At 44.4% G+C, this 15,124-nt stretch overlaps 1 protein-coding gene across 1 annotated transcript; it reads left to right on the forward strand.

Annotated features, from left to right (window-relative positions):
• Positions 1-136: 136 nt before the first annotated feature.
• Positions 137-14,726, forward strand: LOC148362037 (GRAM domain-containing protein 4-like). Its single transcript, XM_088339146.1, has 17 exons — positions 137-221; positions 1,594-1,706; positions 3,671-3,773; positions 3,842-3,965; positions 5,378-5,557; positions 5,624-5,649; positions 5,717-5,808; positions 7,046-7,137; positions 7,208-7,256; positions 7,322-7,393; positions 7,464-7,507; positions 8,931-9,040; positions 11,031-11,188; positions 11,252-11,448; positions 13,147-13,231; positions 13,299-13,367; positions 14,277-14,726. Exons 1-17 carry the CDS (start codon positions 146-148, stop codon positions 14,382-14,384), a joined length of 1,698 nt encoding a protein of 565 aa, XP_088195272.1. The 5' UTR covers positions 137-145; the 3' UTR covers positions 14,385-14,726.
• Positions 14,727-15,124: the final 398 nt, after the last annotated feature.

The raw sequence follows: 15,124 nt of genomic DNA on the forward strand, positions 1-15,124 counted from the left end.
AAAAGAAGATAATTTAAAAAATAAATAAGATTTTGACATATCGACGTCACTCCTTCGTGATTTGCATAGCCGCGCCCACCGAGCAGGCGAGTCGATGTTTGACGAGTAGTCGAAGGTGAGTTTGACTTTTTGTTGTTGTCGACAAATGATTAACCGTCGCGGACGAAACGCTAAAAAGCCTCTTTATCGGCACCGGGCATCGTTAAAGCGCCACTGTGAAGGTTTGAAAGAAGTTTTCTTGGCGGGGACAAACTTGTTTGCTTTCTAACATTCTTCAGTTCAGGTGTGTCCAAAACCAGCTCTTATCTGATTGGCTGGGAAGTCACACGATTTCACGCACTCTTTTTCTCATCGTCCATAACTTTTTTTTTTTGAATTACTTTATGACTTATATGATGACATAAGGACAAATAAGGACTAAAGTAAAGGAAAATGGCATTTTATTTACATTTGGTGTGAAGTGACTTAAGCTGGCAGAGTGGAGTTCGAGGGTGAATGCATCGAGAGACGGCGGATTAAAATAAAACTTGTGTTAAAACTTGCAAGGATTGTCATGCTCTTTGAAAATATGTCCTATATTTTCTTAACTTTGGTGTGACATGACTTGAGCCGGTACAGTGGAGTAGCAAGTAGATGTGAACTTCCACTTGGGAGGACTGTCATGCCCTTACAATTTTTTCCGTTATAATTTCCTCCTTATTCTTAATAGTAGTCCCCATTGTGGATTGTTTACAGCCATAATCCTTGGAGGGTGTATGATGCGTGTGCCTCCTTTGTATTTCTTTATTAAGTTATTATTAAGTTTTGTTTCCATGGTTTCCATCGTCTTGCTGCCTGTTCCTTTAGCATCACTGCAAGTCTTGAGTGCAATAGCTAAATTCAAGTCCGATTTTTCCCCCTTTTGTACTTTTTTAATGTTTCTCTCTTCTTCTTTTCTCTTTTTACATTTTATTCCCTTTTCATTTTCCCCTTCTTCCTTTATCTGTTTTGTTCCTCCCAGTTTTCCTTTTTCTTTCTTTTGCCCTTATTTCCATTCCTTCTTTCCCACCCATTTTTCTCAGTTTTTCCCTTTTCTTTTGTATTTCTTTTCTTAATCCGCAATTCCCCCACCCTTTTTTACATGAGATTCTGACCTAAACGAAGGAAGCAAAAGGGAGCATTGTGGGAGGGTGTTCAGCTAACAGCATGTCAGCATTTTCATGATGCCATGACCTAAACCAATCGCAGACCAGCATTTATGCGACCAATAGCAGACAGGCATCGTGTCATGCACGAACACTGCAAAGCTTAAATTGGAGATGTTTTTGGGACGCAAAATACATCTTTGATGTGGAAAATGCGGAAAAAATGTCGCAAAGTGAAAACATTGCCAGGTCGGGGCGTCGTATCCCAGGGGTCTCCCGTGTTTACGTTTTTCAAACAAAAGTTTCTTCATCTTTATTTTACTTTGTCACACAGGGCTAATTAAATGTTGTCGAGGTTATCGTTTTGAATGGGATCATAGAACTAAAGAGTCTCCAGGATAGAACCTTGTGGAACACCTTCCAGATTAAACCGAGCTTCTTTTCCCCCTTCGGTCGGCGGCTCCGCAAGGCTCGAGCATGCGGAGGCGTCTGGACCGGATCCGGAATTGGAGCCACCGGCGGGACGAGATGGCGGATATGTCGGATTCGCCCACCGTGTCGGATGGGGAATGCGGCGAGGAGGTGAAGACATCTCGCACTGCTTTGTGAAGGTTCAGGGTGGCCTTCGAAGGGGCGCGGCTTATGCCACCGAACGGCACCAAACGCAAAAAACACGCGTTTGTTGTTTGTTATTTCTCATCCAATTTTCGATAAATAGAAAAATGTCGTGTGTGGATAGGGAAGCGGATCCCCAAAATGAAAACTTAACATCATAAACTGAAAAAGGATTTATTTACAGAAACAGAACGAGGAAGTTTCTGAGGATGTTCAGAATTCCGAGTCATTAAAACAGAGGCTTTAGGACACATCCCGTCGACATATTATTGAAACACTAACTAGATCTAAATGAACAAAATATAAAAGGAAGATGTCAAGTCAAGTCAAATTTATTGATGACGCCCTTAATCACAAAAATGTCTCAAGGGACTGCACAGGATTACAATTACAAAATTACACAATTACCTGATCTCAAACCAGCATGCGGGCAAGGAACAACAAGATGATGCAGGATATGTTGGAACACAAACCAGCTCTAACTGCACAAAAACACAAAAGTAAGCGGAAGGCGTCGAGATACTCGCGCGTGGATAAAACAACGACATCGTGTTTCAGAAGCAAACGGCTGCGACAGAACCAAACAAGAAAGGAACACAGAACGAGAGACATTCCCACATGGGGACAGAACAATGAGAGTACCGAGACCATAAAACATAATGCTGGAACATTAACTCGCTCTAACTAAACAAAACATGGAAGTAAGTCAACGCAGGGTTTGTATTTGTACGTGGACAGAACAACAAAAGTGCCGCGGTGAAAAGAATGAAATATGAAATGAAATGATCTGCATTTTATATAGCGCTTTTCAAGTCAATGACTTCCCAAAGCGCTTTACAATGTGCTCCACATTTTCCCAATAGCGGCCTTGCAGCCATTTAAGGCGCTAACCTGCTTATTGGGGGTATCAGGGGTTCAGTGTATAATGCCGGAACTCAAACTATCGCTAACTGAACAAAACGTGACAGGAATAGATGAGACAGGATATGTTGAAGAACTACTTTTAACTGAAGATAACCTGTAAGAGAGACAATGCAATATATGTACTCACACGGGAACGGAACAACAAGTGGCCATGACACATGATAATTAAACCTATCCCCGGAGCTCAAACTATCTAACTGAACAAAACATGAAAGTAAAAATGAAGCAGAATACATGCTCACACGTGGACAGAACAACAATGAACATGTCCTGACGATGAGACAATGAAAAATAATACTACATTGATAGTTCCAACTGATCGAAACATGAAAAGGAAAGAAAGCACAGAATATGATTGAAAACTGACTATTGAACATAACATGAAAGGATGACAACGCAAGAATTATTTATACTTGTGGACAGAACGACAACGAGAAGGCCATGACGACGATACCATGAAATATAATGCTGGAACACTGATGAGCTATGACAGAACAAAACATGAAAGTAAGTCAGTGCAGGATACGTACTCACACGTGGACAAAACGACAAAAGTGCCTTGACAATAAGACAATGACCTAAAAGACGAAAGGACTAAACAGTGCAACAATAACTAGCTCTAACTGAACAAAACATGAAAGGGGATAGAAGATGGATAGAACTACTAGATAATATACCAGACCCAACCTGCTCAAACTAAAACCAAAACACAGACGGAACGATAACCGGGAGTGCCACGTTGTGGAAACAATTTCTTATAATACTCGTTAGGTCCACAGAACAAAACACGAAAGGAACTCGACGGAGCAGGATATGTTGGAACAGTAATCCTAAGTGGACAAAACATGAAAGGGGACGATTCGAGATATGCAGTCGCACGTGGTTAAAACGACGGCGAGAGTGGCGTGCCGAGGAGACGATGAAATATAGATGTCAAACGCGAACTCGCTGTAGCGTAACAAAACATGAAAGGAGGAGACTCAGCGAACACTCCCCCATTGATTCAGGTCCCTCCGGGAAGCCTTTCGACGTCTCGGGAGGAATCCAAAGCGGATCTAAACGAGGTGAAAGGACACCTGGAGATCACCCTGCTGGAGAAACATTTCCTACGTGAGTCGAGCGCTACGCTCGCTTTAGTTTGTCGTTTTGTTTATTTCCGGGAGATTTTCTGTTTTCAGAGGAAGAATTGAGGAAACTCCGCGAGGAGGAAAACGAGGCGGGATGGCTGCGACAGGAGCTGGAACGAGAACGGGACAGAAACTCGCGACTGGAACGGAAGCTCGCCGACGTCCTGGCTTCGAGGTCACGCGTACGATTCTTGCTCTCGGGGACGGGAACGAAAAGACGGGAACGGGGGTTCGCTTCGTTTTCGTGCCGCCGCAGGAAAACGGATCTCGGGGCTTCGTTTCAATGTTGGAGATTCGCGGGGACACCGATTCCGACTATTGACTCCTTGAAGCGGGGGTCTCGGAGTCAATAGAGTCGGGGGCTCCTATCTATTCTTTTTTTGCCGTTTTTTTCCGCCAAAATGCCAACTCGACTCATGCGGCCCCAAGCCACTACCTCCGATCCCAAATTGCTGCGAGCAGGGACCGGCAAAAGATTCTTTTGTCGGGAGGCAAGTTGTTTTAGCCCGCCTAAAATGTGATCCATTATCCCCAGTCGACCATTTCTAAAAGCAATGGCCCGGCAGAGCGTTTTTGTCTTTGCCGTTTCATCAAAAAGTAAATTGCACTTGCGTAACCCTGATCTCCATCGGCTTTGGCTGTGATCAATTATCCCCAGTCGACCATGCTGGTCCTTCTTTGCACAGGCGTGCTATTTTAGCCCACCTAAAATGAAACTAACGACTTTGGCTGTGATCCACTCTCCCCAGTCGACCATTTCTAAAAGCAATGGTCCGCCAGAGTGCGTTTTTGTCATACCTGGCGGTCCTTCTTTGCCGTTCCATCAAAAAGTAAATTGCACTTGCGTAACCCTGATCTAGTATCCAGATCCCACTTTGCTACAAGCAGGGACTGCCAAAAGGCTCTTTTGTTGGGAGGCGTGCTGTTTTAGCCCACCTAAAATGTGATCCATTATCCCCCGTTGACCATTTCTAAAAGCAGTGGAGCGTTTTTGTCATACCTGGCGGTCCTTCTTTGCACAACCCTGATCTAGTATCACCAATCCCATTTCGCTACGGGTTTCAGCCCACTTAAATGAAACCAACGGCTTTGGCTGTGATCCATTATCCCTAGTCGACCATTTCTAAAAGCAATGGCCCCCCAGAGCGTTTTTGTCGTACCTGGAGGTCCTTTGCACAGGGTTTCTGTTTTGGCCCACCTAAAATGAAAACAACGGCTTTGGCTGCGATCCATTATCATCAGTTGACCATTACTAAAAGCAATGGCTCGGCATAGCGTTTTTGTCATACCTGGCGGTCCTTTTTTGCCGTTCCATTAAAAAGTAAATTGCACCTGCGTAACCCTGATCTAGTATCCCATTCTGCTACGGGCGGGGATCACTTTTGTCTGCAGGCGTGCCATTCCGGCCCACTTAAAACGAAACGCTCAACCGTGGCTCCGATCCGTTATCCTCGGTCCACGCTCGCTGATAGCGGGGCAAAAGTTTTTTTTTTTTTCCCTCGGTTCAACCTGCTGAAGCGTGCCACCGTGGTCCGCCTAAAACGAGCGGCCCCGTTGCCGACTGAATTTGCGGCCTCTCCCCGACAGACCGGACGATAGGCCGGCGAGCGTCCCCGAAGCCCCTCCCCCAGGGGACGTCCCCCCCGAGCAAAAGGAAGACGCTTATCAGCGCTTCCAAAGATGGCTGATGGGCGTGGATTTCGGGGACTTCAACTGGAGACCCTTGGAGGAAGCGCCTTCGCCCGACGAGCCGCTCAGCGCCAGGAGGTGATCCGGAGAGCATTCCCCTTCTTAATTCTCCCCGTTCACCGTTTGACTTTGGTTCCTACGCAGGCTGACGGAAAACATGAGGCGGGCCAGTGAGTCGCCATTCCCACGAAAGGTAGAACCTCCCGAAAACCCTCTTGATTTGGATCTTCTTTTCAGAAAGAGGCTTGAGGCCCATCACCAACTTCATGCGGGACCTCTCGGCCTTGTCCAGCTGGTATTCCGTCTACACCACGGCCATCGCCTTCACCGTAAGGACCAATTAGGGGGCGGGGCCGATGATGGCCACCCATGACTTTGATGCCATTCTTTGCTTTTATCAGTTACTATGACATGGCATTCGGGTTGACTTGAAACACACGCACGGACGCTTCTCTAATAAATGGTTTTCTGTGCTTTGCTATGCAGTGAGCAATGTGATCACTTACTTTAGTGGTGGTGATTTGAGCAGTGGCAAAGGTTTTCAGGGTCTGTGTTTGTTTGCCGTACCTGGACACAACGCGTTTTAATGTCTCCGCCTTTCCAGACTCGTCCTTGAATCCGTGTTCATGTTTCGTCTCGTAATGACACTTGACGTGCGAGGTACAACGCTCTCGGGGCATAATGCAAAAAACGGCACGGTCATTTTTTTCCACCGAGCCCCAGTCACCTGTCCACTGTTAGGGAATAAACTAACGATGCGCGCTCGTTTCTTTTGGTGAAAAGACGGACAAGAGACCGGCATTTCCACACGGGGGCAGATTTAATTTCTCAAAGTATTTAACGAAGTGAACTCCATCGAATTAGTCTTCGTCCAGCCTCTCTCTCGTACTTCCTCGATCTTCTCCGATCTTCTCAAGTTCATCCTCTTCCCACGCCTTTCTCCCAAGCTGGCGTGTCGGCACCTCCCACTGGCGGGCCAGAGAAAAGCCCCCACGTGGCCCCACCATCTGAGAGAAGAGCGTCGGGATGTCTGTCCTTGTGCGTCTGGCCTCTTCCGTCAGAGTCCCCTTATCAACAGAACTAAACAAAACGTTTGCATTCGGAACAGTGTGACCTGTAGCTCACTGAGTGAAAATCTTCTTGGCACTTGATAAATGTAAGATGTATTTAATCATATAAAATCCTTTAGTACGCTGGCTGGAAAGAATGCGATGTTTTCGCCGGAGGAGCTGTTGTGATTCGTTCATTTATGGCGCGCCGGTGTTTCTGTGGGTGGGTTCAAACACAGATCTTTCCTCCTCTGCGGCAGAGGAGGAGGAGCGCTACCGTAAAGCCTCTAAATAACACAGAGCGCAACTGAAAATGTCTGAATTTCACCTAAAAATGCGCATGAAAAAAAAATCATTCTTATTTTGCCATGCGCTCGTGTGCCACTGGTTAACCCCTCGCGTGCCTCAGGTTGCCGACCCCTGCCCTAGACCAAGCCACTTTAGATGTACGGTTTACACAGGGATCATTCAACAATACAAGACTCTTAGTTCTCCCCACGCTTCCTTCTGCCGGCAGATCTACATGTACGCCACGTGGCGCGGCTGGACCGTCTCCATGTTCCTTTTCCTGGCGGTCCTGCGCCTATCTTTGAATTACCTCATCGCCAGGTAAGCCCCGCCCACACCCGCCCTTTTAGCCAATGGCGACAGCGGCGACTTCACCACCCGCTTCTCCCAGAGGCTGGAGGATCCGGTGGAGCATCGTCCCGGAGGTCTCGGAACCCGCGGTAAGAGTTTTTGTCTGGGTTTTCGGGGGGGTCCCAGAGTCCTACCTGACCGCCGGGTTCTCCAGGAACCCCCCCGAGAAGACCTGACCGTGTCGGAGAAGTTCCAACTGGTTCTGCACGTGGCCCAGAGAGCTCAGGTGAGCCGGCGTCCGGCGCTGCCGTTTTGGTCGACGACCGCCAAAGTTCTCTCTTCGTCTCGCTCCGCAGAATATTTTTGGCAAGATGGCCGACATACTGGAGAAGATAAAGAAGTAAGGTTCTGCTTGTGACACCATCGGATCAAAAAATGAACAAAACTGGGGGCAAAAATGGTCTAATGATTCATTTGACTCGGATCAATCGAATCTAAATTTTGTTTATCTTTTCTTTGGGCGTGAGGTATTGTAGACAAATGTCCCCTTTTTTGTGCGCTCCACTTTTGACCCAAAGTGGCTATTTTTGTCAATGAATCCTTGATCTTAATATTTGCTTAAATAAAGCTTTAATAAATAATGTATGACCCAGTTTTGGGTTTGTTTTCTTACAGCGCCACCTACTTTTTGGGTCATTTGGAGGTGAAATTGAAGTCAAATCAGATTATTTTTTTTAACAATACAAAAGGACCATTTCAGAAGGATTTGAAAATCCCTTTTTTGGTCTTGTTTTGCGAAATATGACCCCTAATTCAGGGGTCGGGAACCTTTTTGACTCAAAGAGCCATAAAAGCAAAATATATCAATTTTATTTTGGGAAAGAGCCACACCATATATTATGAGACAAATTTACTAAATTGCTAAACCCGCGCCCCAGACAAAAGCTTAGTCTTCAGCACATTTATTTTTGATGATTTGATAAAAATTCTGAAAGGAGAATAATGCCAGAGCCCGTGTCCCAAAATCAACAAACATACCACTTTAAACTTGTCTCTTTCTTGCAATGACTCAAGATCGGTTCAACTCATTTTGACCCTTTTTTTCATACATATTGGTTTCAAAACCAGATGTAAGCAGTTATTTTGTAAAAACGTCACAACATTCTGCAAACAGGGAGCCTGATGTTCTTATCTATGGCGCAGACGGCGTAGGGCGAGAGATGGGAGGGAGTGCTTGCACTTTTTGCATAGCTCCACCCATCCCTCCCACTCACCCAATCAAAAAACTTTAAGTTCTCTTCTGGTGTTTTGGCGGATTTACAGTTTGTTCTGTGGATTCATCATAAGGTATCTGAACACTGAAGACAGATAATATAGTGATGTTTTATATAACGGATTATTTAGCGTTGTACAGCCAGAACGAGTTTTTTTTTTTTTTTTGTGACACCTTGACTGTAAATTGTAGTGAAAAACGTGCCCTATATATACTGCAAAGTACTGCCACGCTGTTAACTTTGGTTTGGCTCTGCGTGTATCTGAACAGGATTAGTAGCTCATGTTTTGGACGAGATGGAGAAAATTTGCATGCAATCAAATTTGTTTCTGAGCCACAGGTACTCATAGAAAGAGCCATATATGGCTCGCGAGCCATAGGTTCCCGACCCCTGCCCTAATTGTTCTTTTTTTTTAATGATTTATCTTGGCAGAAAATATTTTCAACAAATTGGCCTTTTTCTTGTGTGCGAGAACGGATCAGTCCACCCGAATCGGCTTCTTTTTGTGAACGAGACGATGATCGGGACTTTCCGACGGTGTGTTTTTAGTCTCTTCATGTGGGTGGAGCCAGAGTTGACCAAGAAGTTGTACGTGGCGCTTTGGGTTTCCTTCATCGCCTCCTGCCTGCTGCCTTACCAATTGCTGGGATTCCTCATCGGTAGGATATGGTTCCCGTGGTCACCCCGATGCCATATCCCACACCGAATCGCATCAAAATGTCTACGTAAAACACTTTTCAGACACCAAAACGCAACTCAAAGTACTGGATAAAAACATGAAATAGCCAGTCCAAAGAAATCTCCCATCCAACATAACAGAACGTTAAATACACACACAAAATGAGAGGTCTGACAAAATCCTTTAAACGAGACAGTATAAACAGAATATGATTAATGACAGGTGAATAATAAAAAGAGAAAAAGTCAGCGAGAGAGAAGATTGGCCCGACACCAACCTACCGACCCTGTCTGAAATTTGGATTGGGCAGTGGCTGGGCTCAGGCTTAAGATCTTACCTCTAGGCTGAAAGTGGCGAACAATTTCGGAGCACACCTTATCGCCTCGCCCCAAAATATGTAAAACAATATGCAGGGAGAAGTCTTGGCGAGAGAGGGAGGGCTCGTTTTATTATCTTCATCAGCGTACAAAACAGAGGTCTCGTTCGTCTTCAGAGACAATTGGCTTTTTATATCCTAAGACAACATCTCATATTACTTTAGCGCGTCCCCCTCGCGATGACGCACGTGTTTATCTCAAAATGCACGCTACCAGACAGAATGTTTTCGTCCTCTTTCGATTTTCACCATTTCCATGAACTCGTTGGGGTCTGCTTGACCCCATGTTCCCCGCCAAAAAGGATGTCATTACTTGGCAAAGAAGAATGTTATTCCTTGGCAGCCCAAGGCGATTAATAATAACATTTGCTGACATTTACATTCTGGAGAAACAAGCCTGGAATTTCCCGTTTTAAACTAATGCGTTCTCCTTATGTCAAGCTCGACTCCAATAATCCACAACAACGACACCTTTTTTTGCTTGCGAAAGGCTGGCTTGCCTCGGAGTTGTCCGACCGTTTTGTCATTAAGCCAACACGATATATTTCCTCGCACAACTTTGGGGAATTGACGCCCCCCAGCCAATCATAGTTTATGAAACTGGTGACATTTCTGAAAGCCAGTCAGCTGGGGTCCAGACGCCGAATCGGAATCTGATTGGCTAAACCTACAGCTTTCTCTGAGTCTGATATTATGGGCCACGGCCTTCTGAATTTGTTGTGAAGGCCTCCGGGTGGATTTCTTAGCCTAGCAACAACTGATGACTGAAACGTGATAGGTTTAATGCTGAAATACAAAGGCACACATCTGGAAGCAGTGCAATGAAATAAAGCTGACAGACAATTTGTAATGATTTGATGAATATTGATGGACAAAATTGAATTAACATCATGTGATTCAGACATGGTTTGTTGTGGATTATTAGAGTCGAGCTGACATAAGAGGAACGCATTCGTTTAAAACGGGAAATTCCCGGCTTGTTTCTCCCGAGTGTAAATGTCAGCGAATGTTATTAATAATCGCCGCGGGCTGCCAAGGAATAATATGCTTCTTTGCCAAGTTCTTCTTGGCGGGGAACACGGGGTCAAGCCGACCCCAACAGTTCTTGGAAATTGGGAAAGTCGAAAGAGGACAGAACATTCCGTCTGGTAGCGTGCATTTTGAGATAAACACGTGCGAAGGGGACGGGCGAAAGTAATACGAGACGTTGTCTTAGGATATAGAAAGCCAATTGTCTCTGAAGACGAACGAGACCTCCTTTTTGTACACTGATGAGGATCATTAAACGAGCTCTCCCTCTCACGCCAAGTCTTTTATGCATCTTGTTTGACATATTTTGGGGCATATTTCTAAGGCAGCTCCGCCATAGGTTTAGGTCAGCAGAGAAGGCCTTGCAAGACCTTATGGCCCACCAATGGTCTCCAGTAAATGTTTGTGTTTTGCTGGGGTTGTGCGTTCTACAAAGAATCCACGATAGGGAAAAAATGTATTCATGTAGCTTCATGTATTCACAACTGTGATACAGTGAAATATGTCGACACGAAAGTACAAAAGTTTTTTTTTATGATCCGTCAATCCCGAAATGGCTTCCCAGGTGTTTTTGCGGGCATCAAGTTCTTCGTGATCAACTTCGTCTTCAAGTGCTGCCCCAAACTTCGCCAACGCTACGACACGGCGCACATCGTGTGGAGCGGCCTGCCCACCGACGTCCAGACCAGGGAGCGGGAGGACGCGGCGGCGGCGGCGAAACGGGTCGGTATGGCGATGGCGGGACCCGAAAAGAGCCGGTCGGACAACCAACGTATTTGATCGCAGGTACCCGGCGGGGGAGACGAGGGTGGCGGTCGTTTCCATAGCAGCAAGCGAAGGGCTTTCCACGAGGTTTTCGATTTACCTGAGAGCGAGCGCCCCCTAGCGGTGTGCCAAGGCGGTTGGCGCTGTTGCCTGATCAACCGCGACAAGAAGACCCCTGCGGACTACATCCGAAACGGCCTCCTTTACATCACCAACAGGTAAGAGCGATAAGCTCAATTTTTTTCCATTATCACCTGGCAAATCTTCATCAGAATACCTCCACATTTACATCTTATTTTTCCATATTGTCTTTTGTGGATTGTTTATCCTTTTGATTTAATCCATTCTACTTTATCCATTTCAATATGTTTCTTCCTTTTTTAAGAATAGTATGTTTTGAAGGCACAAACCTTCCTGTGTGAAATTTGCATGTTCTCCCCTTGCTTGCGTGGGTTTTCCTCCCACATTCCAAATACATGCATGTTAGGTTAATTGGCCAGAACAAATTTTCCCTAGGTGTGAATGAGCGAGCGAATTGAGTGTCCCTGTGTGCCCTGCGACCAGTTGAGGGTGTTCCCTGCCCATGTTGTGGATTAATGGAGTCGGGGCTTGACATAATGAGGACACATTTGTTTAAGACAGAAAATTCCAGGCTTGTTTCTCCCGAGTTTAAATGTCAGCGAGTGCTATTAATAATAACACTCACCTTCTCAAGTAGTAACATTTTGCTTGCTTTGGAACAAGCTGTCAGGAATATGGCTGGGTCAGACCTACTCCAACGATTTTCTTAGAAATTGTGTAACTTTGGAACATCGATAGAGGACGATAACATTCTGAGAAAAAACATGGTCAATTCCTGTAAGCTTGTACGTTGAGAAAAACAAGTGAGTCATCGCGAGGGGACGCACTAAGCGACAAGTGATATTTCTGACGTGATGTTTTTGCTCCGGAGGGTATAAGAACGCCGATTGTCTCTTAGACGAATGAGAACGTTGTTTGGACACTGATGAACATCAATAAACAGTTTTTCCCTCTCCTGTCAAGATTCTTCTGCTCTTTGTGCATATTTCTGGGGCATATTTCACGGGCTGCTCCAAAATATTTGGCGCCCGACGGGGCTCCGACTCCATTAATCAACAACACCCACTGCCCGAAGTTAGCTGAGATGGGCTCCGGCACCCTCGCGACCCTACTGAGGATAAGCGGTGCAGATAATGGATGGATGGACGGATGTTTTGAAAGCAAAAGTCCTACAAATTGGATCCACAAATGATATCTAAAAAACAAACATGGTGCAATTTGTCCATTTACACTCGGCTGTTTTTAAGAAGGAATAACAATTGGATTGAGTGTCACTTCCCTTCTCAAATGAGGCAGGGGGGCATGTTTCATGAAAGTATTTGATGTATGACCCTTTATATGCACATTTTACATTTCAATCCATCCCTAATTATTCTTGATTTTTTTTCTATTGGGGTTTTTCCATGACACTTGCCTCAATTTGTCGGGATTTCCAATTTACCGTACGTAAATATTGACATATTTTTTCTTTGTATTGAATTGCATTTGATTTTTGGGGTGTTCTTTTGAATGGAGATTGTTTTTCTTTTGCCTTCTCAAACAGGCTTTATTTTGGGAAAAATGAAAGATTTAAGTATAATGCTCATCCCCTGAAGTAGGTGGCAGTAGCGCTCTCTGACAATTAGCATCGGTCCGTTTGCAATCCTTTTCTTTATGAAGTGCTATAAATTAAAATGGTATTCAGATTCTAGGAAAACTATCAAGGAGGGCGTGCTCAACGAAGAATACTTTTCTTCTTCTTGGGCTGGAAAACCAATTGAAAAGCGTTTCTTCCTCAAAGTCACACATTATAATAATGGATATTCCTCCTCCTCCTCCCCGGCGGACGTTTTCAGCTACCTGTGCTTCGAATGTCCTCGCTCGTCTTCGTCCAAAAGGGACAAAATCATCAAACTGAGCGAAATCGTCGACATCCAGAAGGTCAGACCCGTTCCCTTATTCCGAGGCGAATGCGCCTTTTGGAAATGAGGACGTTTCTCTTTTCCAGTATAAAGTATTATCCATGTTACCCGGCCTGGGGATGGGCATCTCCGTGGCGACGCCTTTTACGCAAAAGGTGAGAACATTTTCATGTCGACGCCACGAAATGCTGAGATGAGATCTAGAAATGAACGTACAGTCACTATTCATGAATAGAAACCGTTTAGATTTGATGTGGTATCATTTCATAATTAGAAACTTTTGTCTTATTCTTGTTTTTTGAATTGCTTTTATAATAATCAATAATTCAAGAATGAACAAAGCCAAATTCATTTTATAGTATAATGCATTGTATTTATGATTTTGTTCTCTAGTTCTGCCATACTTAACATATTGTGCAGAAGTTGACTCCGGCCCCTTTTTATCCTCCAAAAACGTGCAATTACAACCATACACAGGGTAGGATATCGGGATCATACTGAACTTAATAGGGAAGATGAAGGGGTAGGGAAAATAAGCATTTGCTTCTGACTACCCCTTTTCCAACATTATTTTGTTGTCGAGTTATTGTTTTTTTGTTCTGTTTTTATTTGAACGTTCGAATAAAGTTTTCATTCGTTCATTCAAATATTTTAAATCCTATTTTTGAGGGCATTTCATTTGTACGCGCATTGTGTGTATATGGTATACACTGTACACATTTTCATTCTCAATAATAAGAAATCAATCAATCAATTCAATTGGTTAAAGGTCACCATAAAAAATCCGATTTAAAATTCAAGAAATCCTATTTAATCTATAGAATAAATCACTTGTTTTATTGAAATGATATATATGTGGTATTTGAGCTTCTTTACGTCATTATGAATATTAACATCTTAAAACAGCTACACTTTGTAAACGATGAAGAATACCGCATTAAATATCATAAGTAATGGAGGTGCAAAAACCTTTCGTCTATCTAATGGATCGCGGCCCAAAACGTCGGTCGAATACCTACGTGCGCCACTTGATGACCATATTTGGGGGGGGGGCGTGTCCTCAGCCGCTGGTCTTCGGCACGATGGCCAATCGGGACGAAGTCTTCGACGCCATTTCGGAGCGGCGCGATTGGGCCATCGCCATGGAGACGGCCCTCAAGTCACAGACTTAGAAGCCCCTTTTGCCCCTCCCATTTTTGCTCCTCCCCTTTTTACCCCCCCTTTCTTGCCCATCTATCTCCTCTTGCTCCTCCCCCTTTTCTAGCTCCTCCCCCGAGGAACTCGCTGCTGGTCATTGGTGCCCCGTGTTGGAAGTATCTTTGATGATTTGTTGATTATTTTCTAATCGAACAGAAAGAGTGTTGATTTTGTTTTTTAATGTATTATTTTGCAATCTTTCGGTGCATTGTCGCGGTTTTACTCCATGTTTTAAGTGCCTCGGTCGGAATCATTGATGCTTGTTTTTATATTTGTGGAAATTTCTATTTTTTCAAATACAATCGATTTGGAAACGGCAGATGTTTACTGGGTTTTTTTGCTCGTGCAGTACCATTCCTGTCCTGCGGGGGTCAGTAGACAGACTGCTGGATTGTAAATAGTTTTCTGTCATTTTCCCAGATTGACTGCCTTTTCTTCTGTATTTATTGTCTATCGGTGCAAGGCTTGCAGCGATGCTAAAGCGAGAAGCAAAAAACACGATAACCGTAAGAAACAATTCAATTCTACTGTCAGTAGAACATCTGCTCCATTGATAATCGTTTTTACAGATATACTGTATTCTTTCTAATGTATTTATCGAGTACGGGTTCAAAATTTGCAATGATGATAAAGTAAGGAGCAAAAACATAACCGTGGAACCAAAGTGCCATTTACTGTGTTTCATGGTCGTGCAGTACCATTCCTATCCTGCGGG

Source organism: Urocampus carinirostris, chromosome 7 (genome assembly GCF_059441175.1).
Source record: "Urocampus carinirostris isolate Australia breed hairy pipefish chromosome 7, RoL_Ucar_1.0, whole genome shotgun sequence".
Classification (NCBI taxonomy): domain Eukaryota; kingdom Metazoa; phylum Chordata; class Actinopteri; order Syngnathiformes; family Syngnathidae; genus Urocampus; species Urocampus carinirostris.